The sequence below is a fragment of the Aquarana catesbeiana genome, linkage group LG08, assembly GCF_042186555.1.
Source record: "Aquarana catesbeiana isolate 2022-GZ linkage group LG08, ASM4218655v1, whole genome shotgun sequence".
In the NCBI taxonomy this organism is placed as follows: domain Eukaryota; kingdom Metazoa; phylum Chordata; class Amphibia; order Anura; family Ranidae; genus Aquarana; species Aquarana catesbeiana.
Genome location: NC_133331.1, coordinates 42,727,741 through 42,754,042, shown reverse-complemented (window position 1 = coordinate 42,754,042; position 26,302 = coordinate 42,727,741). Strand labels below are relative to the sequence as shown.

At 41.7% G+C, this 26,302-nt stretch overlaps 1 protein-coding gene across 1 annotated transcript in view; it reads right to left on the bottom strand.

The window, feature by feature from the left end:
• ADAM12 (ADAM metallopeptidase domain 12) overlaps positions 1-26,302 on the bottom strand; it is a 970,627-nt gene that overhangs the window by 390,202 nt on the left and 554,123 nt on the right. The window contains exons 8-10 of the mRNA XM_073595739.1: positions 19,668-19,739; positions 12,015-12,184; positions 9,174-9,258 (exon numbers count right to left, since the gene is read on the bottom strand). Of these exons, the coding sequence (XP_073451840.1) occupies positions 9,174-9,258; positions 12,015-12,184; positions 19,668-19,739 (327 nt within the window). The remainder of the gene's footprint in view (positions 1-9,173; positions 9,259-12,014; positions 12,185-19,667; positions 19,740-26,302) is intronic.

The following is a 26,302-nucleotide window of genomic DNA, read 5'->3' as shown; positions in this document are numbered from 1 at the left end:
GGGCCCTAGGCACTGGTGCTGGTGCCACAACACTGCAACCCCTCACAGACACTCTAGTTGGAATGCAGGAACGAGCCCTGCTGCAAAGTATTACATCAAAAATTGTAATTACACGCCCCTGTTAAACAGGGGCTGAAAAATTGTGCCTTAGGCACTGGTGGTGGCGCCCAGAACCAAAAATGTTCTTACAAGCTATCAGCGTGATGATTGAGGAGGAAGAGGATAATTACTCAGGGATAGTCACTCAGCATCAGCATAGGCAGTCTTTGAAGGGATCTGAGATTTCAAAAAAAATTATTCGGTTACATCAGCATCAGGTGCTTGGTAGCTGGTGGTGATCCAAGACTCATTCATTTTTATGAAGGTCAGCCGATCGACCGAGTCGGTGGACAGACGCACCCTGTGATCGGTTACCACGCCTCCAGCAGCACTGAATGTGCGTTCCGAAAGAACGCTGGATGCAGGACAGGCCAGTAGCTCAATTGCATACTGTGCAAGCTCTGGCCAGTGATCCATCCTCAAGACCCAGTAACCCAGAGGATTTTCGGTGGGAAAGGTGTCCAAGTCTGATCTTGCCCCTAGGTATTCCTGCACCATGTAAAACAGACGCTGGCGATGGTTGCTGGAACCGATCATACCTTGGGGCTGCGGACCAAAAAATTGTCTGAACGCATCGGTCAGACGGCCACCTTCTCCACCGCTCCTTCTTTGACTGACCGAAGCCTCAGCAACACGTTGTCCAGAAACAGGAGTTTGTAACCTCCCAGTCTCTGGGAACGCGTTGCACAGACCTTTCTGCAAGGCCTCCCGAAGATGTTTCATCCTCTGCTCCCTCTGCGATGGCAAGATAAGGTCCGCAACCTTACCCTTGTAACGTGGATCAAGGAGGGTTGCCAGCCAGTATTGGTCCTTCTCCTTGATACCACGAATACGAGGATCCTTACGCAGGCTTTGCAGGATCAGGGAGGCCATGCAGCGTAGGTTTGCTGAGGCATTCGGTCCGGAGTCCTCTGGGTCACTAAGAACGACATGGTCCGCAGCCACCTCCTCCCAGCCACGTACAAGTCCATGTGTTTCTTGGGACTGATCCCTTAAAGACTGCTGCTGATGCTGAGTGCCAGGCTCCACCTCCATACTGACACAATCTTCCTCCTCCTCCTCTTCCTCCTCGTCCTCTTCCTGTGTGATCGGCGGGCACGCAGGAACACTGTCTGGATAAAGGGGGCCTTGAGAGCTAAGGAAGTCCTCCTCTTCCTGCCTCTGTTCTGCCTCAAGTGCCCTGTCCATTATTCCACGCAGCGTGTGCTCCAACAGGTGGACAAGGGGGACAGTGTCACTGATGCATGCACTGTCACTGCTCACCATCCTCGTGGCCTCCTCGAATGGTGACAGGACAGTGCATGCATCCCTGATCATGGCCCACTGGCGTGGGGAAAAAAAACCAAGCTCCCCTGACCCTGTCCTGGTGCCATAGTCGCACAGGTACTCATTGATGGCCCTCTGCTGCGTGTGCAGCCGCTGCAGCATGGCCAACGTTGAGTTCCACCTGGTGGGCATGTCACAGATTAGGCGGTTCTTGGGCAGGTTAAACTCCTTTTGGAGGTCCGTCAGCCGAGCACTGGCATTATATGACCGGCGGAAATGCACACAGACTTTCCTGGCCTGCCTCAGGACATCCTGTAAGCCCGGGTACCTGCCCAAGAACCGCTGCACCACCAAGTTAAGGACGTGAGCCAAACAGGGCACATGGGTCATTTGTCCCTGTCGGAGGGCAGAGAGGAGGTTGGTGCCATTGTCGCAAACCACCATTCCTGCCTTAAGTTGGCGTGGCGTCAACCACCTCTGAACCTGCCCCTGCAGAGCTGACAGAACCTCTGCCCCAGTGTGGCTCCTGTCCCCCAAGCACACCAGCTCAAGCACCGCATGGCATCTTTTGGCCTGCGTACTTGCGTAGCCCCTTGAACGCCTACGGAGCACCGCTGGTTCCGAGGAAGAGGCCATGGAGGAAGAAGAAGAGGAGGGGGTGGAGGAGAGAGGTGTGTCACAATCAGCATTTTGGAGGCGTGGTGGCGGAACAACCTCCAACACTACTGCACCTTGTCCTGCATCCTTCCCAGCTGCCAGCAGAGTCACCCAATGCGCCGTGAAACTTAGGTAACGTCCCTGTCCATGCCTGCTGGACCATGAGTCAGCGGTAATATGCACCTTACCGCTGACCGCCCTGTCCAGCGAGGCATGGACATTGCCTTCCACATGCCGGTAGAGAGCCGGAATCGCCTTCCGTGAGAAAAAGTGGCGTTTGGGTACCTGCCACTGAGGAACCGCACATTCCACAAACTCACGGAAGGGGGCAGAGTCTACCAACTGAAAAGGCAGCAGTTGAAGTGCTAGCAATTTTGCCAAGCTAGCATTCAACCGCTGGGCATGTGGATGGCTGGGAGCAAACTTCTTTCGGCGGTGCAGCAGCTGGGGCAGGGAAATTTGCCTGGTACAATCTGACGTCGGTGTACCAAAAGCAGATTGCCCACAAGTACTTGGCTGTGACACACCTAATTCTACACCTTCATTCCTCTCACTGTAGGTCTCAGAGAGGACTGAAGGTCTAGTGGGGTTGGAAATCTCAGCTGATGAGGAGCAAGGAGAGATCCTCTTTGTTCTTTGGTGTGGGTCTTTTAGATACGCTTGCCAACGAACTGCATGGCAGGTCAACATATGTCTGGTCAAGCATGTGGTACCCAAGCGGGAGATATTTTGGCCACGCGAGATACGCTTGAGACATATGTTGCAAATAGCAGCGGTGCGATCTGATGCACTCGTCTCAAAAAAGGCCCACACCAAAGAACTTTTTGAATAACGCGCAGAGACTGCAGCGCCCTGCACATGTGGAGCTTTGGGGTGTGATGCAGTCAATGTGCTGCCCTTAGGCTGGCCCCTGGAGGGCATCCTGCCTCGTTGGTGATGTGCTGCCGCCTCCTCCTCCTCCTCCTCCTCCTCCTCCTCCTCCTCCTCCTCCTCCTCCTCCTCTCTCCTATCAGGCACCCACGTTGAGTCAGTGACCTCATCATCCCCTCCCTCCTCATCACTGGAGCAAACCTGGCAGTATGCTGCAGCAGGGGGAGCATGACTGCCAGATTGCTGTCCTTCTTGGGCACCCCCTCTGTCCGCGCTCATGTTACTGCCTTCATCGAGCTCAGTATCGTCATCAGAGCCTTCCAAACGCTGGGCATCCTCCTGGAGCATGTACCCAACACTGTGGTCAAACAGTTCGAGGGAATCCTCATGAGGACATGGTGGAGCTAGGGAAGGAGTCACTGATGACATTGAGCTGAGGGAAGAGGCCGCTGCTTTGCCAGACAAAGCACCCTGGGCATGGGTGAGAGAGGATGAGGAGGATGAGGACGGCTTGGTCATCCACTCGACCAAGTCTTCCGCATGTTGCGGCTCAACATGGCCAGCTGCCGAAAAAAAGGCCAAGCGTGTCCCATGGCCACGTGCTGATGAGGATGCACCGTCTCCACGACCAGCACTAGACACAGAGCCTGCTTGCCCTCTCTTATTGGCTTGTGACTGTCTGCCTCTCCTTCTTGGCCTTCCAGACATACTAATGGCCTGTAGCTGCACTAAGCTGGGATAGAACACCTGTAATTTTCTTCAAGTAGCTTTATATACTGTAACCAGACAAGCCTGCCTGTCAGTAGGAAGATAACAGGAACGGATCTAGCTGAACACTGTGAGCAGGACGCACTGTACTAAATGTAAATAGTCTAGCTGCCTGACCGTGGTACTAATAGGATCAAATAGAACACCTGTAATTTTCTTCAGGTAGCTTTATATACTGTAACCAGACAAGCCTGCCTGTCAGTAGGAAGATAACAGGAACGGATCTAGCTGTACACTGTGAGCAGGACGCACTGTACTAAATGTAAATAGTCTAGCTGCCTGACCGTGGTACTAATAGGATCAAATAGAACACCTGTAATTTTCTTCAGGTAGCTTTATATACTGTAACCAGACAAGCCTGCCTGTCAGTAGGAAGATAACAGGAACGGATCTAGCTGAACACTGTGAGCAGGACACACTGTACTAAATGTAAATAGTCTAGCTGCCTGACCGTGGTACTAATAGGATCAAATAGAACACCTGTAATTTTCTTCAGGTAGCTTTATATACTGTAACCAGACAAGCCTGCCGGTCAGTAGGAATTTAACAGGAACGGATCTAGCTGAACACTGTGAGCAGGACACACTGTACTAAATGTAAATAGTCTAGCTGCCTGACCGTGGTACTAATAGGATCAAATAGAACACCTGTAATTTTCTTCAGGTAGCTTTATATACTGTAACCAGACAAGCCTGCCGGTCAGTAGGAATTTAACAGGAACGGATCTAGCTGAACACTGTGAGCAGGACGCACTGCACTAAATGTAAATAGCAGGAACGGATCTAGCTGAACACTGTGAGCAGGACGCACTGCACTAAATGTAAATAGTCTAGAAGATAACAGGAACGGATCTAGCTGAACACTGTGAGCAGGACGCACTGCATTAAATGTAAATAGTCTAGATAGAAGATAACAGGAACGGATCTAGCTAAACTGAATACAGTGTATATATATATATGCAACACCTGGGATGCATATATATACACAATACACTGTAAGTGCAGCTAACTGACTGACTGTTCTGCCTAATCTATCTAACTCAAATCAAATGACACTGTCTCTCTCTCTCTCTATCTCTCAGCACACCGGAACACACACTACACAGGGCCGCCGTGCAGGCGGCCTTATATAGTGTGGGGTGTGTACTAAATGCCCTGAGCCGTAATTGGCCAAAGCCACCCTGGCTTTGGCCAATTACAGCTCTCTCTACTGACAGCGCTGTGATTGGCCAAGCATGCGGGTCATAGTGCATGCTTGGCCAATCATCAGCCAGCAATGCACTGCGATGCCGCAGTGAATTATGGGCCGTGACGCGCCACACGAATTTAGCGCGAACGGCCCATAACGTTCGCAATTCGGCGAACGATCGAACAGCCGATGTTCGAGTCGAACATGGGTTCGACTCGAACACGAAGCTCATCCCTACTCAAGACCTTAGGAGCCTGATAGCCCCAAGTAGGGTAAAAACATGTACTAGCAAACCCACCAATAGCTGGGCAACAATTTTCGATCAAAAAGGTTGCTATAGATGTGGTGTCAGGAACTGTGGCACATGCAAGTACATGTGGCACAGGAAAAAAACGGTGGTTGGGAGAGACGGAAGAATCCACCCAATTAAGCAATTCATCAACTGCGGAACAGAATATGTGGTATACGGTATAGTATGTCCCTGTGGGCGACTATACGTAGGCCGCACACAACGCCCAATGCGAGTGAGAATTGGTGAACACAAATGTGGCATAATAAACCTAAGAGACAAATACCCAGTCCCTAGACATTTTGTAGAAGTCCATCAGGGGGACCCTGCAGGCATGAAAGTATTTGGGATAGAGTCGATTGGAAGGGAGCTGGATACAGGAAGAAGGTACCAGAGGCTTTGCAAAAGAGAAGCCTTCTGGATCTTTACCCTCGGTAGTCTCACTCCAGGAGGCCTAAATGAGGATCCAGAAGTACATAAAATAGTCTAATAATATTGGTATTAAGTGTTGTTGATTGTCCCTCCCCCACCCCCAACCCCCCCCTACCCCTCCCCCCCCCCCCCCCCCCCTTCCACATCATATCTCGTTCACCGATTAATACTAAAATAACCTCTGAGTTATTCGCTATAATATACAAACCACTATAGGAATGTCATTATGGGGTGTTAGCAACAATATCTCCCCTCCCCCTCCCCTCCCCCCTCCCCCCTCCTCTCTCTCTCTTTTTAGAATAGACAGGCAAGGTACACAGTCCGTTGTACTTATACACGGATTTTAATTTTTACAATAAAACTGCTTTTTTTATAATATATAAAAAAAGATTTGCCTTTTGTAATAATCACTGTATGCACATATATAGACATGTGATGGATGGGTATAAGGCTTTTACTTTCTATATATATGTGTATACATATATTTATAATGTTTTACAGAAGGTGTATTATATAATTATATATTTTTATTACCATGTATTTTAAATACTATGTAAGTGGGTCTCCTGCTGGCTTCCATATACACATGTCTTGAGCATTGCTATTTCCAACTTCTGTTTTAGACCAGATTCCACCACTCCCCTCCCTCGGTCCCCCTCAAAAAAAAAAATTTTTTTCTGTTTTCATTGTATACTATTGCTCACCACTCTTTATTGTTACTATTCATTGTTGTCATCCATCCAGTTATACATATTTAACACTTCCACTCTTTTTGGTTGAAGTCAGACGCTTTCAGTCTGACTTTGACCTCTATCTGTGTCTACAGCAAGATGGAGGCCACTGTTTACTATATTGAGTCACATCCCAGGCGCCGAACGGCGCACAGGATGTGACATCACGACCGCACTTCCGCCCTGTGGACCGCAACCCGGAAGTAAACCGGCGGCGTGCGTTCCACCTAGCACAGGAGCGAACGTGACAGCAGTGGCAGCCCATACGGACACAGTCCCTGCAGAAAAACGCATTTGAACAGAGGAGATGGCATTAGATCAACAGCAGTTAAGGTACAATACCCCCCCTCCCCCTTTCTCATACTCATAACCCTCTGATCATTCACACTACTCTGTAAATATTTATGTGATATAAGAATGTGAGGGTAGAACAGCAGATTGTGTATGGAAAATTATTGGTACGATCCTATCAGCTCACCCATTATGGGTTAGATTAATTTCACTAATTTTACTAGCGATAACAATAATGGTTATGAAAGCACACCAATTAATCATCAAATCAATAAATCAATATGTTATGGCCCTTCAATAATGTTTATTTTGTCAAGATTCACAACACAAACCCCCCCCGCCCCCCCCCCTCCCCTCCTCTCAGAGGACCGCCCACCAATTAAGGGAGGAGTCCCGTTACCAACCAGATCAGTCTGTTTCAGCCTAACATGTGTATATAAAAAGTCGGCAGGAGACTGCCACCACTAAGGCTCTGAGGAAGAAGGTCAAACCTTCGAAACGCGTAAGCCAGCGGCGGTCCGTGTGCCTCCCTCCTGGGACCTGGATAGCTGCCTACCACTGGAACTATTGCCTTTGTGCGTTTGATATGCTATTTTACCTGCGACTTTTGTGAGTAGCTTTTTACCTTGTTTTTAATTTATTAAAATTTGCCAAGGATAATGCGCTAGGCTGGTGCGCTCTCTTGTTTCTTTGTAGGTTCTTGGTATGCCTCTGGCATACATAAAGGTGTCTGTTCTGGAAGAATGGTCAAACATTCCCATAGACACACTCCTAAACCTTGTGGACAGCCTTCCCAGAAGAGTTGAAGTTGTTATATCTGCAAAGAATGGGCCAACTCAATATTGAACCCTATGGACTAAGACTTGGATGCCATTAAAGTTCATGTGCATGTAAAGGCAGGCGTCCCAATACGTTTGGTAATATATATATATATATATATATACATACACACACACATATACACACACTCACTGGCCACTTTATAAGGTACAATTGCTTGGTAACACAAATTGCTAATCAGCCAATCACATGCCAGCAACTCAATGCATTTAGGCATCTAGATGTGGTGAAGATGACTAACTGAAGTTTAAACCGAGCATCAGAATGGGGAAGAAAGGGGATTTAATTGACTTTGAATGTGGCATGGTTGTTGGTGCCAGAAGGGCTGGTCTGAATATTTCAAAAACTGCTGATCTACTGGGATTTGCATGCATAACCATCTCTAGGGTTTATATAGAATGGTCTGAAAATGGTCCAAAAAAGAAAAAATATTCAGTAAGCGGCAGATGTGTGAGGACGAACATGCCTTGTTGATGTCAGAGAATGGGCAGACTGGTTCGAGATTATAGAAAGGCAACAGCAACTCAAATAACCACTCATTACAACCAAGGTATGCGGAATACCATCTCTGAATGCACAACACCTCGAACCATGAAACAGGTGGGCTACAGCAGCAGAAGACCACACCAGGTGGTACTCTTGTCAGCTAAGAACGGGAAACTAAGGCTACAATTCACACAGGCTCACCAAAAAGATTCAAATGGTAGGGTCAGAATTTGGAGTAAACAATATGAAAGCATGGATCCATCCTGCCTTGTATCAACGGTTCAGGCTGGTGGTGGTGGTGTAATGGTGTGGGGGAATATTTTCTTTAAACACTTTGGGTCCCTTAGTACCAATTAAGCATCGTTTATACGTCACGGCCAACCTGAGTATTGTTGCTGACCATGTCCATCCCTTTATGACTACAGTGTACCCATCTTCTGATGGCTACTACCAGCATGATAATGCACCATGTCACAAAACTCCAATCATCTCAAACTGGTTTCTTAAACATGACAGTGAGGTCACTGTACTCCAATGGGCTCCACAGTCTTCAGATCTCAATCAAATAGAACACTTTTGGGATGTGGTGGAATGGAAGATTTGCATCATGGATGTGCAGCTGACAAATCTGCAGCAACTGCATGATGCTACTATGTCAAAATGGACCAAAATCTCTGAGGAATTTTTCCAACACCTTGTTGAATCTATGTCAAAAAGAATTAAGGCAGTTCTGAAGGCAAAGGTGGGTCCAACCTGGTACTAGAATACCTGGTACAATGTTTTATTTATTTTTTTTGATTAAAATCTTTGGTTAAAGTGTATCCAAAACCCATACAATGTAAACCTGAAATGTTGTTAATGGTAGTAAACCACCAACTTGAATTGACACCTGTGTATAGGTTCAACTTTCTCTGTAAGGCATCCCTATTATGGACACCACTCTTTTTACACCTGTCTATGTGTTAATAAGACCCCTCATTATACTAATGGACCAAAAGCTAGGTGGAGGAGAGAACAGGTCAAAACACCAACTGCCTATCGGATGTTGCTACTTGGGTAATAGAGCCCACCAGATTTGCTGGGTCCTTAGATACAGTTTGTTGGGTCCTTAGATATTCTACAACAAAGCTGAAGCGACATGCAAGGGGAGGGCGCGCTACTGCATCCAAGTGTTAGGTTGTTAACATTAGCATAACTATGGTTTACTTCAATTAGAAGCTCAAAATGATAACAGTAGGATTCTTTTTAACACTCACCATAACCACGCCACCAGATTTGTCTGCTGTGCACATGCTCATGATGGGCGCCATGCCAATTGTTGTTCCCTGGAAGTGCACCCCGCTGTAATTAAAGGAAGGAAAAACGTAAGAGGTTAGTATGCATTATTCAATATGAAAGTCATGGTTCATGTTTCCATTATCACATACGAGGAACGCTTCTCTGTTGTTCTGGCTATGCTGCAGAGAAAACGTTTCATTACTCACATTAAAGCTGCCAGAATGGAAAGACATCTCATTTCTACAAGCTCCCATTAGCATGGTGCTGTCACTGTATTCATCTGAATATCTGTCACAGACGTTATAGGGGCAATGAAGCAGAGGCACGGACACAGCAAAGAGGAGGGAGCTGCCAAGCAGCCATCTTAACTTATTGTTAACTGCTTCGCACTGTCTGCATAATAGAGTGGTGGGTAAAGTGTATGCATTTTTTTTTTTTAAACTGCAGATGGGTTTTCAAACTTTAATTCCTGTGCTATAAAAATCATGAGACTAGCATTTCCCTCCTGCCCCTCATTATTTAAACGAGACCTGCATGGAAAGAAACATGAGCAATGCCATTGCGGACATCCTTCTAAGAATACTATTTGTCTGACCGTGGCCTATAATACTTTTTGAATGATCCACCCAGCACCAAATGCAGATGAGAAGGTCAGAATGAGATCAGCATTTCTCATTTGGATAATTGTTCTAAGTTAACCGCTTCAGCCCCCAGAAGATTTTACCCCTTTCCCGACCAGAGCACTTTTTTGCGATTCGGCACTGAGTCGCTTTAACTGACAATTGCGCGGTCGTGCGACGTTGCGCCCAAACAAAATTGACGTCCTTTTTTTCCCACAAATAGAGCTTTCTTTTGGTGGTATTTGATCACCTCTGCGGTTTTTATTTTTTGCGCTATAAAAAAAAAAAGAGCGAAAATTTTGAAAACAAAAACGCATTCTTTTTTACTTTTTGCTATAATAAATATCCCCCAAAAATATATAAAACTATTTTTTTCCTTAGTTTAGGCCGATATGTATTCTTGTGCATATTTTTGGTATTAAAAAAAAAAAAAAAAAAAAAATCACAATAAGCGTATATTGATTGGTTTGCGCAAAAGTTATAGCGTCTACAAAATTTTATTAGTAATGGCGGCGATCTGCAATTTTTATCGGGACTGCGACATTATGGCGGACACATCGGACACTTTTGACACCATTGTCATTTATACATTGATCAGTGCTATAAAAATGCACTGATTACTGTGTAAATGACACTGACAGTGAAGGGGTTAACCACTAGGGGGCAATGAAGGGGTTAAGTGTGTCCTAGGGAGTGATTCTAACTGTGGGGGGGATGGGCTTCAAGTCACATGTCAACAGTCACTGCTCCCGATGACAGGCAGCAGTGATCTCTGTCATGTCACAAGGCAGAACGGGGAAATGCCTTGTTTACATAGGCACTTCCCCGTTCTGAGGCTCCGTGACACGATCACCGGGAGACCGTCGGACATCGAGTCCGCCGGTCCCGTGGGCACAGTCACGCTGTACGTGGCGCACGTGCCTGTTATCCTCGGCTCCTAAAGGGGACTGCAGGTACACCCATTTGCCCACCGCTGCCCTTGTGCCGGCGTATATCGACGTGCAGAGGTCAGAAAGTGGTTAGTGCCCCAAAAACTATTGAGGTCACAAATTGAACAGCATTTTCCAAAGAGGAAGCCAGCCGCCATATTATCTTTCTTTTTTTATAGAAGTAACAGGCACTTTGACACATAATGAAATGTATTTTTTTTAAGGCAGAGGCATATCTAAGGGGTGTAAATAAATCTTGCTGTTTATGAAACAAAGGACGGAAACTGCCATTGACATAAGGCAGAACATAACCTGTGAGACACCATATAGCAGGGTTTCTCAACCAGGGTTTCTCCAGAGGCTGCTAGAGGTTCCTTGGGAACGTTCTGCCTCTCAGATCAGTTTCCACTGACACCACTGACCTTTGTAGCTATCTGTAAAAGGGGGAATTCTTTCAGAAGGGCTGCCATATAGAATAAGGTCAGAGCCTATAATATGCCATTATCATTCTATCCCCTGCAGAATCTCTGTTCCCAATTTTGGGATACAGTGCACATAACTGGCAAGGATCATTGCCTTATTTATGGAGAACAGTCTCAGAGATGCCTGTCTCCAATATGCTGAAAAATGTTTTCTTAACTTCCATGGCAGTGTAATGGCACTCTTATGCCCCGTACACACGATCGGATTTTCAGACAACAAATGTTGGATGTGAACTTGTTGGCTGAAAATCCGACTCTGTGTAGGCTCCATCGAACATTTGTTGTTGGACTTTCTGCCAACAAATGTTGGTTAGCAGGTTCTCAAATTTTCCGCCAACAAAATTTGTTGTCGGAATTTCCGATTGTGTGTACACAAGCACAAAAGTTCACGCATACTCGGAATCAAGCAGAAGGAGCCGCACTGGCTATTGAACTTCCTTTTTCTCGACTCATCTTACGTCTTGTACGTCACCGCGTTCCCATGTTTGTAATTGTTGGCCAAAATTTGTGTGACCGTGTGTATGCAAGACAAGTTGGAGCCAACATCCTTCGAACAAAAATCCACGGTTTTGTTGTCGGAAAGTCCGATTGTGTGTATGGGGCATAAGAGTGTTATTGCCGTGATGTAGAAAATCACATAACCACTCATGAAAAAATTATCTGAAGCAGTCCTGAAACTGGCTGCCTGGCCCCATTTCAAGATATAACTAAAGAATAGCCACAGATAAGACGCTTTTGACTACTTAAATTTTCCACTTTTGCAAGCAAATATTTTTGGAAGAGCAGACCTTACTAGCTGTGCGTTGTCATGAGCCTTCAGAGGTAGTAATGTTAGCTTCCTCCAGTCCAGGAACTCGTGCAGGCTGGTAAAAGGATCTTGGGTTATCGAGCACTTATCTGCATCACTCCAAATCTCTACGCCAACCAATGCCACTCGAATATTTAATTGCCTGAAAAACTAAACATATAAAAACAACATTAACAAGAAAAAATTAAGACAAGTAATAATAATAAGAATGTATGTTTTTAAACTAAAGAAAGAACTGTAGAACTGTCACATTAGCAAAAGAAAAGAAAACAAAAAATCAATATTCTAAGAACAATTAAATGAAGGTTACACCATCCTAAGAGTTATTTCATTAAATGCAACATTAAACCAACTGATAATTCTCTTAACATGCCAACTGAGTTTTAATCAGTAAAGATTCCAATTAAGACAGGGAATCACGAAAAAGTGAAAGGAGCCTTTTCATCTATGATGCATAATTTATTTCTCCAAAGTTCAGTATGCTACAGGCCTGTCCTATGGGGGCATTGAGCTCTGAGTCTAAATGTAGACGATGTTGATTTTTTCCTTGAAAAAAAGACATACGGATTATATTCATAATGGTAATGTAAACTCACTGAAATACTGGCTTGTCAACATTTTTACCATTTATGTGTTACCCTCTAATCCCCCAAAATACATATTTTTCCCAACTGAGCTATAATTGGACAGACTTATAATATAAATATAATTTGTTTACCTGTAATCCACCAAAAATATGTATGACAGACGGCCATGTTTTATAGGCTATATACTGTATGTATATAATTAAAAACAATATATATATTAAAATGTTCAAAGTGGGCATCTGCAGTAGTTCTGCAACAGGCATAGCCACTTCATACACTAAATGGATAAAAATTAGAGGTCACCTGACCTTGAGTGGAAAAAAAAATAATTCATCTATGGGCTGCCTAAGAAAGATGGCTATTTTGAGTAGATTTCCTCTCGTTTCTGGTTTCTGTTTTTTCGGTGAAATGTCAAAGTACAAGTACAAGGTGGATATTATCCATGGAGACCAAAAAAAAAAAAAAAAAGAGTTTTAGTTTAATTTAATTCCACTTTAAATGATTTTCACCCACAGACTAGATTTTATAATACAGTATATGAATCTTCCACCTTGTAGATTCCTCTATTTGTACTGAAGATAAGCCATGCAAAATGCTACACATAAATAATTTAAGTCAGAACATGGTGCTATACAACTCAAGCTTTTTGCTATAATTACAGTCAGTTTTAAATGTTATTAATTCTAACAGTTATTGCAGCAACAAAAAATGTAATGCAGCCTTGTGATAATGTGAAAGAGAAGGTAAATTATTATCAAGACTCAAAGGGTTGTATTATTGAATGTCATATCTACAGAACAAGGGGCTGATTGGTGTGTCTCATCTGATAAAGCAAATAAAGCATCATGGAAATGGAAATATAAACTGATAACTACCTTTTCTCATCAGCAGTTAGAGCAGTCTTGTGACTTCTATCAGTGTCCAGGCGAGCACTGGGTAAAGATTGTAGGAGGACTTCTCCGGCTATCCTTTTAGACTGCAAGACCCCTGACCCTCTGTCTGGACGTTGCTGATTGGCCCTGTGCTGATCGCATGCACTCTCCCAAGAAAAAAAAAAAACCTCTCTAGCAATACACACCAAACTGATCATGTGCAGCCTGACTCCATAGACCCATATTACCAGGAAATTATCAAGGGTCAGTGAAAGGAGGGGAGAATCAGAGAAGACAGGATCAAACAGTCTTTTTACACAATGCAGAGGATTAACCTCTTAGGTCCCACAGTGAGTATAACAAGCTTGCTTTACTGAATATACAGACTGATTTTACTGTTGTGGGTTTAGTAACACTTTAAGAAAAGTGGCCTGCATCCAAAGGACTAATTAATAATTGTCATAAAGACCCAAAGGTTTAAACACTACTTCAGGCAACAAGTAAAATAAATCTATGACTTTTAAAAAACATCTAGAAAAAAACTACAGCAGGGCAAGTTAACTTGCTTTACATTAAAGTGAACTTGTCAGGTACCACAAAGTATTAAAAAAACAAAAAACCACAGGCACTAATTACCTAGGTTTATGTTCAGATTCCAGCTTTTCTGGAAGGACCCCTAACCACATACTAAGGGTGAATATAGAGCCTTAACTTTGGCCCATGTCAATAGCAAGCCCCACTGCTCCCTGGTGCCAAATCCTGGCTCTTTAATCAAACCGTTCAATGCCAGGGACTTCACTGGCCTCGAAGGTTCGCGCACTTGCCCGTTAAATGACAGGAAAGGAAATTAGCTATGTGAGGAATCAAGGGCTGGTGCCACCTTTTATAGAAGTCAATGCTATGTATACTGTCTAAGCCTGGGATCCAAGGTGCACAGGAACCGATTTCAAGATAAACAAAGGTACTTGCAACTACAAACAAGGTGCCCTCACATATTTGGCACCTTGCAGATTCAATCCAACCAGACTGTAAAAAAAAAAAAAAAAATTGGACTGCTTTTCTTGTCACATGACCTCTCTATTTCTCTCACCCTTGGTTGGGCCATTCCCCCTGCTCAGTAGCTGGATCTTCTAGAGCAGTGGTTCCCAACATCAGTCCTTAAGAACCCTCAAAAGGCCATGTTATGAGAATTTCCTTTGGAAAAAATAGCTTTCATAAATACCAAGTCATTGACATTTATTTAAAGCACCTGTGCAGGATGAAGGAAATGCTGAAAACATGATCTGTTGGGGGTACCTGAGGGCAGAGGTTGGGAACCAGTTTTCTAGAACCCAGCTTTCCTACCAAGAAAATGGTTCTAAACAAATGGTTGGCCTGGTGCACTAAATCTACACCTGAAAAAAAAAAATCCATTGGCAGGCTGGCTAAAACTCCAGTACACCGCTAACATGTATAAACGCCTAACTTTAGGCCACTTTAGGCCACATTTTTCAATTTTTTTTAAATTTAAGAAAGTGGATAAAATGTTATTACTTTTGTCAGTTTTTTTTGTGTGTGTAACCTCCTTAGGGAAATCTGCCCTCACTTACTGTCTTTGTGATGCCTGAAGAAAAAATGGGGAGAGTGGCACAGAAAACAACTAACATTTTCAAAAGAAATAATTAATTGGTCATGGTGGACACAGCTAGCAAATGGCAACTAACATTTTCAGTAGTTTCAATCTTTGTCCAATCTACTAAAATTCTATTTTGTTTTTTTGTACCTTTTTTTTTATATGGTCCGTGGAGAGATTTCCCATCACTTCCTCACCCGATAGGAAGTGAGGAGGAATCTCCCCAGTAAGGACACAGATGGAAAAAAAAAAAAAAAGAAGAGAGCTTCTAACCTGTTCCCAACCTATCCAAAAATGGAAAAAATATGTTTGGACTGGAAATACATACATCTGATAAAATGTATGACAGACCAACTCAATATGAGAAAAAAACCTTCAAAGATTGTTATTGGGCAACCCTAACACCAGACAAAGTGTCCTGGTACACTACAGCTACGTCTGAATAAAAAACAAAATGTTCGGTTTATGATTCTGCAGACCAAACATTCTCAATGCCCTCATTATAGTCTTTTAACTGTCTATTTATGCATTCCTCTAATCATTCAGAAAGAAATTATTCATTTTCTTTCTTCAATCTTACTGCAGTCTCCCAGAAGCAATGCTCAGGAGGGAAGAGACACCGTAAATAATTATCAGCAAGGGGCTACAGTCCCATTCCAGGGCCCCTTAATGGCAAGGCTCAGTCTAGCAAAGGAAACATTATATAAAATTCAAATTACAGTAAACTGAATATGTCACAAAAAGGGCACCTGAATACATAGCAGTTCACTAATTAAAGTAAAAGCTGTATCTGCTGAATTTCACAGCGTCTGGATTAATGTTAAAGTATAACAGTAAATTCCTTTTTTGGTACAGCCATGTTAAATAATTATTTGCAGTGTCCACGCACCCAGCAGAGTTGAGAACTCTTTCTCTATAGTGATGTCAGAAACTCAATTAAAAGAAGCCAAAAGGCTGATGCTGCACTGCTGATTACTTGGCAATGGCAGAATCAATTTCAATTTTAAAAAGCAAAAGTAAATCTAAGAAAGTCTCAGCATACCTGCTAAAAATGAGGATTGTGATGACACTTTGATCTTGCTTCACATAGCGGGTAAAGAAAATAATCGACCCCCCCCCCACGTCAGAAGAAAAAAATTTAAAAAACAGACAATCACCAAGTTGGAAAAAAGATCACCCCCTCCTAGAAAAAAACTCAATCAGGTGTAGCCAATCACCTTCTCAATGGCACACAATGCCATTTGACTTTCAAACTGTGATCGTGTGGTCATTTTAAATTAGCTAAGCATGAAAAGAGCTTTCCTGGAACATTTCAGTCCCTGGTAGTGCAACTGAAGCAAACAATCAACTATGGGTGGCAAGACACTGGATTTCCGGGATAAAGTATTGGACAGCCACAAGTCAGGAGATGGATACAAAAAAATGTCAAAGGCTTTATCAATGCCTAGAAGCACAAGTCTGAAGTATATTATTAAGAAGTGGAAGGTATTTGGTACAACACAGACACTCCCTGGATCAGGACATCGCTCCAAACTAGATGAAAGAGCCAGGAGGAAACTGGTCAGAGAGGCTACCAAGAGGTCTACAGCAACTCTGAAGCAGTTGCGGGAATTTATGACAAAGAGTGGTCATTGTGTGCATGTGACAACAATATCATAAATTCTCCACAAATGTGGCTTGTATGAGAGGGTTGCAAGAAAAAAGCCACTTCTCAGGAAAGGCCACATGCAGTCATGACTGAGCTTTGCCAAAACACACCTTGGAGATTCGGAAGCCACATAGAAAAATGTGTTATGGTCAGATGAGACTAAAATTTAATTATTTGGCCTCAACACCAAACAATATGTCTGGCGGAAATCCAATACAGCTCACTATCGAAATAACACCATTCCTACAGTAAAGCATGGAGGTAGTAATATCCTGTTATGGGGGGGGGGGGGGGGGGCAAAATACCATCAAATTCTTGAGGAAAATCGGCTGACAAAAAGTACACAGCAAAAATGACCACAGAGAGATCAGACTTAAATCCCATTGAATATCTGTGGAATGACTTGAAGACTGCAGTCCACAAACGGTCACCATCAAATTTAACTGAAAGTATTGCAAAGTCTAGATGTGCAAAGTTAGTAGAGACATAGTTGTTGATTTACTAAGAGGAAAAAGACTGTGCACGCTGCAAGTGCAGTTGCTCCAAAGCTTAGTAAATGAGCAAAAACTCTGCTGACTTCCATCATCCAATCATGTGCAAGCAAATATGCTGTTTTTTTTATTTACCTTGCATGTGATTGGATACTCTTTGCAAAGTGAAGCCTTACCTCATTTACTAAGCTCTGGAGCAACTACACTTGCAAAGTGCAGTCTTTTTCCCCTTAGTAAATCAGCCCCATAGTCCAAAAGACTAAAGGCTGTAATTAAAGCAAAAGGTGGTTCAACAAAATACTGACACAAGGGGGTGATCCTTTTTCCAATTCAGTGATTTGTTTGAATTAAAAAAAAAAAATTCTGACATGTTGGGTGTTATATCTTTCTCTACAATGTTATAGGTTGAAGTAAATACAGCTAGATAAAACAAAAACTGTGTCTGACCATTTCAGGGTGCAAAGCAACAAAATGTGATTCTCTTAAAGAGGGGTTGATTATTTTCTATACAAACTGTATGTCATAGATTTGGTTTAAGGTCAGCTGACTTACTTTAAATTGTATGTAAAGCTAAAACTTTTTTTTTAGTTTTAAATACAAGAAAGGTTTAAAACCCATAGTAAGTTACTTTTTGCTGCCTGTTTCCAGCTAAAGAGATTTTCCTGAACGTCCTGAGCTGGGGGAAGCAAATTTAAATTGAATGGAATTCCCATTTTAGAAAGTTGTCACTAGAACAGGTTAACAGGTTCACCCACTGTTGGATTCTCCCTCACCTCTGGCTCTCATGACAAAAAAAATTTGGCTCTGCTTTTAATCCCTTCCCACCGAGCATATATATATATATATATATATATATATATATATATATATATATATATATATATATATATAAGCTTCACAGAAGTGGGTCTTTATCCATGGACCGTATATATATGTGCTGCAGCACGCTACCAGCACAGAGACTGAGCTGTCAATCAGTAACAATCGGTGTCAATAGCCAGCAATCTGTAACCGGGAGCTCAGGTTCCTGATCATGCCGTGATAGCCTCTGATTGGCTAATACAGTGATCAGTCACTAAATAGCTCACCCCTGTATTTTCTACTCTTGAATTGAGAACAAGATACACTGTATCTTTTTCTCCTTGCTAGAGGAGAATATTGTAAACGCAAAAACATGTGTGTAAAAAAAAAAAAAATATTAATAATAATGACAAAAAAGCTAGATTAAGATTTCATCTAGGTCAGTGTCAGGTGTGGTTGAACACAATTGCCGGCCTAAGAATCACAGTCAAAAAAAAAAAAAAAAAGTCAAGCAAAACAGTAAATATATCAACTATTTTGTAGCTGCTATAACGTTTGCACAAACCAATCAATATATGCTTATTGGGATTTTTTTACCAAAAATATGTAGCAGAATACATATTGGCCTAAACTGATGAAGAAATTCAATTTTTTTAATTTTTGTTTTATTGCAAATGTTTTATAGCAGAAAGTAAGAACATTTTTTTTTTAAACTGTCAGTCTTTTTTTGTTTATAACGCAAACATTTTTTCAAGGTTTTCAAATACCATCAAAGGAAAGCTCTATTTGTAGGAAAAAATGGACATATGTTTTTTTTGGGTACAGCGTCCCACGATGGCGCAATTGTCAGTTAAAGTAACGTAGTGCTGTATCGCAAAAAATTGCCTGGTCATGAAGGGGGGTAAATCTTCCAGAGGTCAAGTGGTTAAAGTAAAGGTTAGGGTCAAGGGTCATGTTAGAGTCAAAAGTTGGGGTCGGGTCAGTGTAATTTAGGCAGGATTAAAAAAAAAAAAAAAAAAAAAAAAAACATTGTTTACTTTAGTATCAATGTCAAGTTAGGTAGGATAAAAAAAGCAAAATGTGCACTATTATTATGTGGCAATGCTGTGATCATCAGGAGCAGGAGGATTTTTTTTAGGGTTGTAATAGCAAGAAATATACAGTAAAATAATAAAAAAAAAATTTCTACTATTTTGTGCCAGTTTTCCTTTAATAATAAAAGAAAAAAACAGGAGATACTGTATCCATTACCATTTACCATCACATGAAAGCCCAATTTGCCTTGAAAAAAAATGCGGTATTATTCCCTGGGATACACTATGTAGTTGCAACATGTAAAGTTTAAGTTGCAAAATTGTGCTCAGGTGTTAAGATTTGTTTTACCTCCATCAGGAAAAGGTTAGGGTAAATTATCTACATCAGAAATGTGGGACAATTTAAAAAAAATAAAAAATGTTTTTTACAAAATTGCACAGCTTAAACACACAGTGAGCGATCAAGGTTTCATCTTTGTTTAACCTCTGAAAACTAGAAATCTGATGCAAAATCCAAAACAAAAGATAAAAACAAATCAAATATTTGACTCGGAACTTTAAATGAATTTACAAATGAATGGCACTGACCTTATCCACATAATTGGCCATTTCTAGAAGCCGGTGTTTAACTTTATCCACATCTTTTCCTTGTCGCTGATACTGAGGAGAAGAAGAAGAGGACAGTCATCACCAGCGTTTCAATAAACAGCAGGAGATACTGTAACTCTAATTAGCATAATCTTTGCACCTGCAAACATGGCTGCTAGAGCTACTCTAAAATCTCTGAACATTCAACAGCAATATGGTAAAAGTGTATGTTGGGATCCTCGGATTGCAGATGCCACAATGGCAGCCAAGGGAAAACTGTTCTAACAATTGTATACAGAGATGCCTGGATGTAGAAGGATTGATGGGACCCATCGCCCCATTACTCCACTGCTTGAAAAATGATGACACCTGTTCAGAATCAGATTATGCAAAACTTTTTCATAAAAAGGAAGATGCTGTATATATGAAGAGCAAAATAGATGACAGTGCAAACATGTGATAATATCAACAATTTTTCTTTCCAATATTTTTATTGAAAGAAATTGAGACAAAACATAAAACATAAGAATATAGAGATACAGTGAGGGGAAAAAAAAGTATTTGATCCTCTACTGATTTTGTATGTTTGTCCACATGACAAAGAAATGATCAGTCTGTAATCTTAATGGTGGGTTTATTTTAATAGTGATAGACAGAACAACAACAAAAAAATCCAGAAAAACGCATTTCAAAAAAGTTAGAATCCCATAGAAAATATGTGGAGGGAGCTGAAGGTTCAGATTACCGAACGTCAGCCTCGAAAAACCTTAATGACTTGGAGAGGATCCTCAAAGAGGAGTGGGACAAAATCCCTCCTGAGATGTGTGCAAACCTGGTGGCCAACTACAAGAAACTTCTGACCTCTGTGATTGCCAACAAGGGTTTTGCCACCAAGTCATGTTTTGCAAAGGGGTCAAATACTTATTTCAGTCATTAAAATGCAAATCGATTTATAACTTTTTTGAAATGCGTTTTTCTGGATTTTTTTGTTGTTATTCTCTCACAGTTATAATAAACCGACCATTAAAATTATAGACTGATCATTTCTTTGTCAATAGGCAAAGGTACTAAATCAGCAGGGGATCAAATACTTTTTTTCCCCTCACTGTATAGAAACAAATATCAAGCAATGATGCATAACCAAATGCTTTCAAAATACATTACAACCTAGTTATAAGAAAAATTGACTATTCAGGAACATCAATGCAGGACAGGATAAGCCCAAATAAGTTGCGCATATGTCACCCGTAAGTGGGAGCAAACAAGTGTCCAAATACATTACTACATAAAACAGTATGGTATCAAGGTGTCTGCTCCATTTGCGCTACTCCAAATGGGTGATAACGTAGCGTGCTACAAGAGAATGTGACAAATACTAAATAGTGAAGTAATAAGCTCACATAATTGGCCCAAATTGAGAAAGGCCCAGGGGGCCCGCACCTAAGCAACCATACAAAGAATAATATAGAAACCAGAAATAGAGAAAAGGGAGAGGGGGGGGGTGAAAAGGAAGCATAGCAAAGAAAGAGAGAGGAAAGAAGAAGCGGACCTCCCCCAACCCAGGCGCCCAACCCGAAGAACACCACCAGTCTCTCAGGGGATTGGAGATATCTGATCCAGGGGTTCCAAACTTTCTTGAAGTTAGATGGTTTATCCCAGAGGATACTCGCCAATATCAGCAATTTTTTCCTATACGCATGCCCCACCCCCCATAACTGTCCCTGTAAATATACACAGCAAGTTTTATTATTTAATGCCCTAATTTTGTCCTTAGCATCCACTGTGCCAGTTTCCAAATTACTACAGCTATATAACTAATGGGGTATACTTTGGGGGGACAGACCTAAACCTCCAACCACATCACCTTCCAGGTGAAAGACATGCTGGGATCAAACCCATGCGGGCAGCTGTTCCAGTGAATCTGATGGCAGTGTTCTGTGGGTTGAATGACCTGGATGTCATCTGCAGTTAGGACCTACCTAACTGCTCATATTATGAACAATTTTTTTTTCTCGATTTTTAGAAAATGTGATCTGAATAAGCAGGTCTCCATATTTATAAAAACTCCTGTCCCACAAAGACTACAACAAAATAGAACAAGCAGCAAATTCCACCCCCTAGGCCAACATTTCCTGTATTTTGTCTCTTTAATAATGCTACAGATACGGAACAATACATGCAGGTTCTGCCAGAAATCCAGTGTGGTTCTAACTTTCTGTGCACTTCACCTCTGCTGCACTGAAATCCCAGCAGTGTTTCCAGCCCTACCTAGTTAGCCTCTGGATTACAGAACAGAGGAGAGACAGAGAAATTCTGTAATCCAGCACAAGGGCTGGCAACAATGCTTGGGATTTCAGAGCAGCAGAGGCACTGTGTTCTGTCCACCAGATGTCTATGCTGATAATCTGTGTTAAAATTACATGTAAGGTTTGTAATTTACATAAGACAATCATATGTGGAGTGCAGGCTCCATCTAGCGTTCTTTTTTGGTATTGCTGCAGTTGTTCTGTTTATTTGATTTACTGTATGTGTAGTTAAGGAAGTTGTTAGTAAGCAGGGAATTTTGGGTAAAATCTTCACAGGAAGTGAAGCAGCCACCATTCTTTGACAAGATACTCAGGAAGCAAGACATGTATTTCTCAATCTATCACCTTTACCCCTTAGAGAACTTAAAAAGTACGTTTTTACTATCTCATCCTATATTGTAGATCGTTGTTTCTGTAATGTATGCTGTAATGTATGCAATATTTTACTTATTGATGTCTATTTCTGTTATTTTGTAGTTTCACCTGGCTTGTTCTAATAAAACGGAGATCAAAGAAATATAATATCTGAAGTTTATGGGACAAGAAGGTTTAGCTATATGTCCTTGAGACAGAACACACTGTGTGCTGTCATCTGAAACAGGAAGTTAAGAACTTATTGGGTTTCTAAAGGATCAACAGGTATAATATTGGTTGGAATTTTAGGGCAGCAGAAGCACTGTGTTGTCTCAAACAGGAAATTAGCATCTTGCTGAATTTCTGTCAGATCAACAGGTATCTATCTCTATTTGTTTCTTTTTAACAGGCTAAAGCACAGGGAAATGTGCATGTATTGCAGTGATGTAATGATTTTTTCCTGCCCAGAAAAAGTTGTATATGCTATATCCTATTCATCTGTATTTCCTTTTTTTTAATCAAAACTGAAATGTGTTCATCTTTCAAGAGGTCAAGAGCTATAAATAAGGTCCATGTCTAGTATAATACAATCTAAAACATTTTTTCAAGGTATGAACCGATATGTTGGCTGAAAACCGGGTTATTGGCGTTTTGCCGTCAGAAAAAAAAAGTTTAGATAATGGCCACCGAAAACACACAATTTTGCACGATTTCCATAGACCATGTGACTCAAAAACTGCATCACACACGTGACATGGGTGCAATTTTGATGAGTTTTTGCTGCGCTTTCAATGCATTTCAATGGGAAGGTACATTACACCAGTATGAAGACATGCATAGAATTTAAAGAGATTCATTTTTCTTCAGCTTTTGTTATGCTTTTTTTAATGCAAGAGTGCTTCAAAAACTATTATTTTAAAATTTGAATATAATACAATTATACAGTACAGTAAAACCTTGGATTGTGAGCATAATTTGTTCTGGAAGCATGCTTGTAATCCAAAGTACTTGTATATCAAAGCAAATTTCCCCCATAAGAAATAATGGAAACTCAAATGATTAGTTCCACAACCATTTATTCATAAGTCCTTCAGTTTATAGTCCATATAAAAAGATTATAGCAATGTGATAGGTTGTGTGGCCATAAAATGTCCATCCACAAATGGAAGCCTCCACAAGGGGATTAGAAGCAAAATCCAGCAGGAGCTACAGAGTATAAAAGAGAAGAGAGGCTCCTCTAAGTGTAGCAATATGGTTACATTTAATGAAGGGACAACATTTAGCAAATCACATGGTTGATGATTAAAAGAGGCACATCTAAGTATGCAGGCATCTGGGATAAAGCTGTCCACATAGACCATCCCCCACACCGCCGGCTCTCACTCTGCAATCGTGACCGGGAAGACTACCCTGCAGTAGAGCGATCTGAAAGCGAGGCTTGAACGCTCCTGAAGTTTAGCGTGGAAGGGACAACGTCAATGGCAGTGAGAAGGACGGTCTATGTGGACAGCTTTACCCCGGATGCCTGCATAATTAGATGTGCCTGTTTTAATCATCAAAAATGTGAGTTTCTAAATGTTGTACCTTCATTAAATGTATCCATACTGCTACACTTAGAGGCGCCTCTCTTTTCTTTTTTACTCAGTTGTGACATGACGCTACTTGTATATCAAGACAAAATTTATAAAAAAAGATTTGCTTGTCTTGCAAAACGCTCTCAAACCAAGGTTTTAGTGTATATAAAATATATATTATATATATATATAAAATATATATAAAAAACTGTCCATTTTGCTTTCAGTTTTCGGCCAAGTGCATCCTGAATTTTCAGTTTCGGTCCAGAATTTTCATTTCGGTGTAGGCGTCTTCTGAACTCATCTCTAACGGAATCTGCAGGGTGGGGAATGACCTAGTCTGCAGCTCATTGTAGTACAAAAAGTGCGGAGTTTGAGTTATGGATGGGTTCGGAAGATGCCCAAGCTCATCTCCATTTTTTCATTAATATATAGAGATGGTTTCCATATAATTGAGCCAAATTAACGATCTGCAGCAGTGCTTTGAACTTGTGTGGCTGACGATTTGAGCCAGAATGCCATCTTTACGCTACAGAATGAGTGAGATTTGCATTCGCCAACGCTCAATGTTTGGCAGCTATCTCCAACAACTGTACTCAGCTTTATATTCATAAGATGTACATCACACAGAAAATGCAATTACACTGTTGTTATATTCTTATACATTATTGATTTTTCTCTCCTGTGTGGAAGAGACAAATATGACAGGTTGATTATGCTTACTGCCTAAAAATGCCAAAGTTGCCATTCACTGTAAGTCTAATGAGGTATCTAAATTCATCATATTATACATAGCAACCTATTTATCCAGGCCTCTTTATGTTCTAAACAATGAAATACTACAATCCTACTTGTTTATGTCCGAAAATCCACCTCCACCCAAATCTTAGCTTTGCATTTAAATGGAATAACATACTGGTGTTTTACAGCTCATGGGGTCTCCAGCCACTTCAAGGCCAAGTGATGGTGTCAGGCTCATGAAAACGCCATATATTAGAACAAACAATACTTTGTGAATAAATCAGCTAGAGACTGACAGGTTCATTTTGGCTTTACTAATCAAGAAAAATATAGATTTGAGCAAGTCCATACCTTCATGTGCACCACATTCCAAATATTTTAGGAACAGCCAAACAAAAAACATACATTTGATCTGTACATAATTATATCAAAAGGTCAACCAATGATGATTAATTGTTAAAAGTTAGGCCGGCCATAGGTGGTGCGAATGTCTTTCCTGCAACCACGAGTTGCAGGAAAGAAATGTGCACGATTCTCCCATCAACACAGACAGCGCTGACAGGGGAATCCCTCCGACCGAGACATTGTATTCATGCATATTTTTTTACCTGGAAAAAATGCGCATTTATTATTTTTTTTGTAAAGGTGAACTTATCCTTTAAACATACACTACATGCAAGTATGGAGATTTTGGAATAAAACCAATTTCAACTACTTTCACCCAGAGCTTTTGATAATACAAGTACTAAGTAAGATATGGGCAGCCAATTACCAATTGCTTCTATTAAAAAAGGGAAACAACTTCTTTTGACATTGGCACCCATATCCCTTTGACAATTTTTGAGGATGAAAACGGATTAAAGTTGCTTGAATATTTCTATGTGTGTGACCAGTATAACAAACGCTTGTATTCCTCTAAAACTCTAGTTGCTAGCATTGCTATCTCTATTGCCATCAGAAATTTTCAGGCCCCTTACTCAGCTTTAGGCCTGGGCCACCCGGGGCCTGACCACCGACATTCCCCAGGGCCCGCCCACTGGCCATCCCACCAAATCTGCCCACTGGCCATCCCACTGAATCCTTTCGGTGCACATACTTTTATTTTAACACCCTTACAACTTAATATATGTACAATTCTCATCCCCGCTCAGAATCATCATCATCCCTCTCCACAATGTAACTTTATCATCCTCGTCCCTGCCCAGAATCATCCTCATCCCTCTTCCTGGAAAGGGATAAGGATACATTGTGGAGAGGGAGGATGGATTCTGGGTGGGGATGAGGATGATGGAATTACATTGTAAAAATGGATGAGGATGAGAGTTACATTGTGAAGAGGCTCTCCACAATGTAACTCTCATCCCCACCCAAAAACATCCTCATCCATTTTCACAATGTAATTCCATCATGTCAGCTTGTCAGGGTCAGGTGTCTCATCTGGGGAGATTGAATACAGTCCACATCACACACCAAGCTACAGCATGCTGCACACACACTGACTTAGTGCCTTACCTTCCATGCTGCTCTCTCGAATCTGCATGCATCTAAGAGGGCTGGGTCCCACCACTGCCAAGGCCAGCCACCCACCATCCCTGGGTCACGCCCAATCACATTACTAACCTAGCAGCAGGCTCCGTCTCAGCAGGGTAGGAAGCGGAGT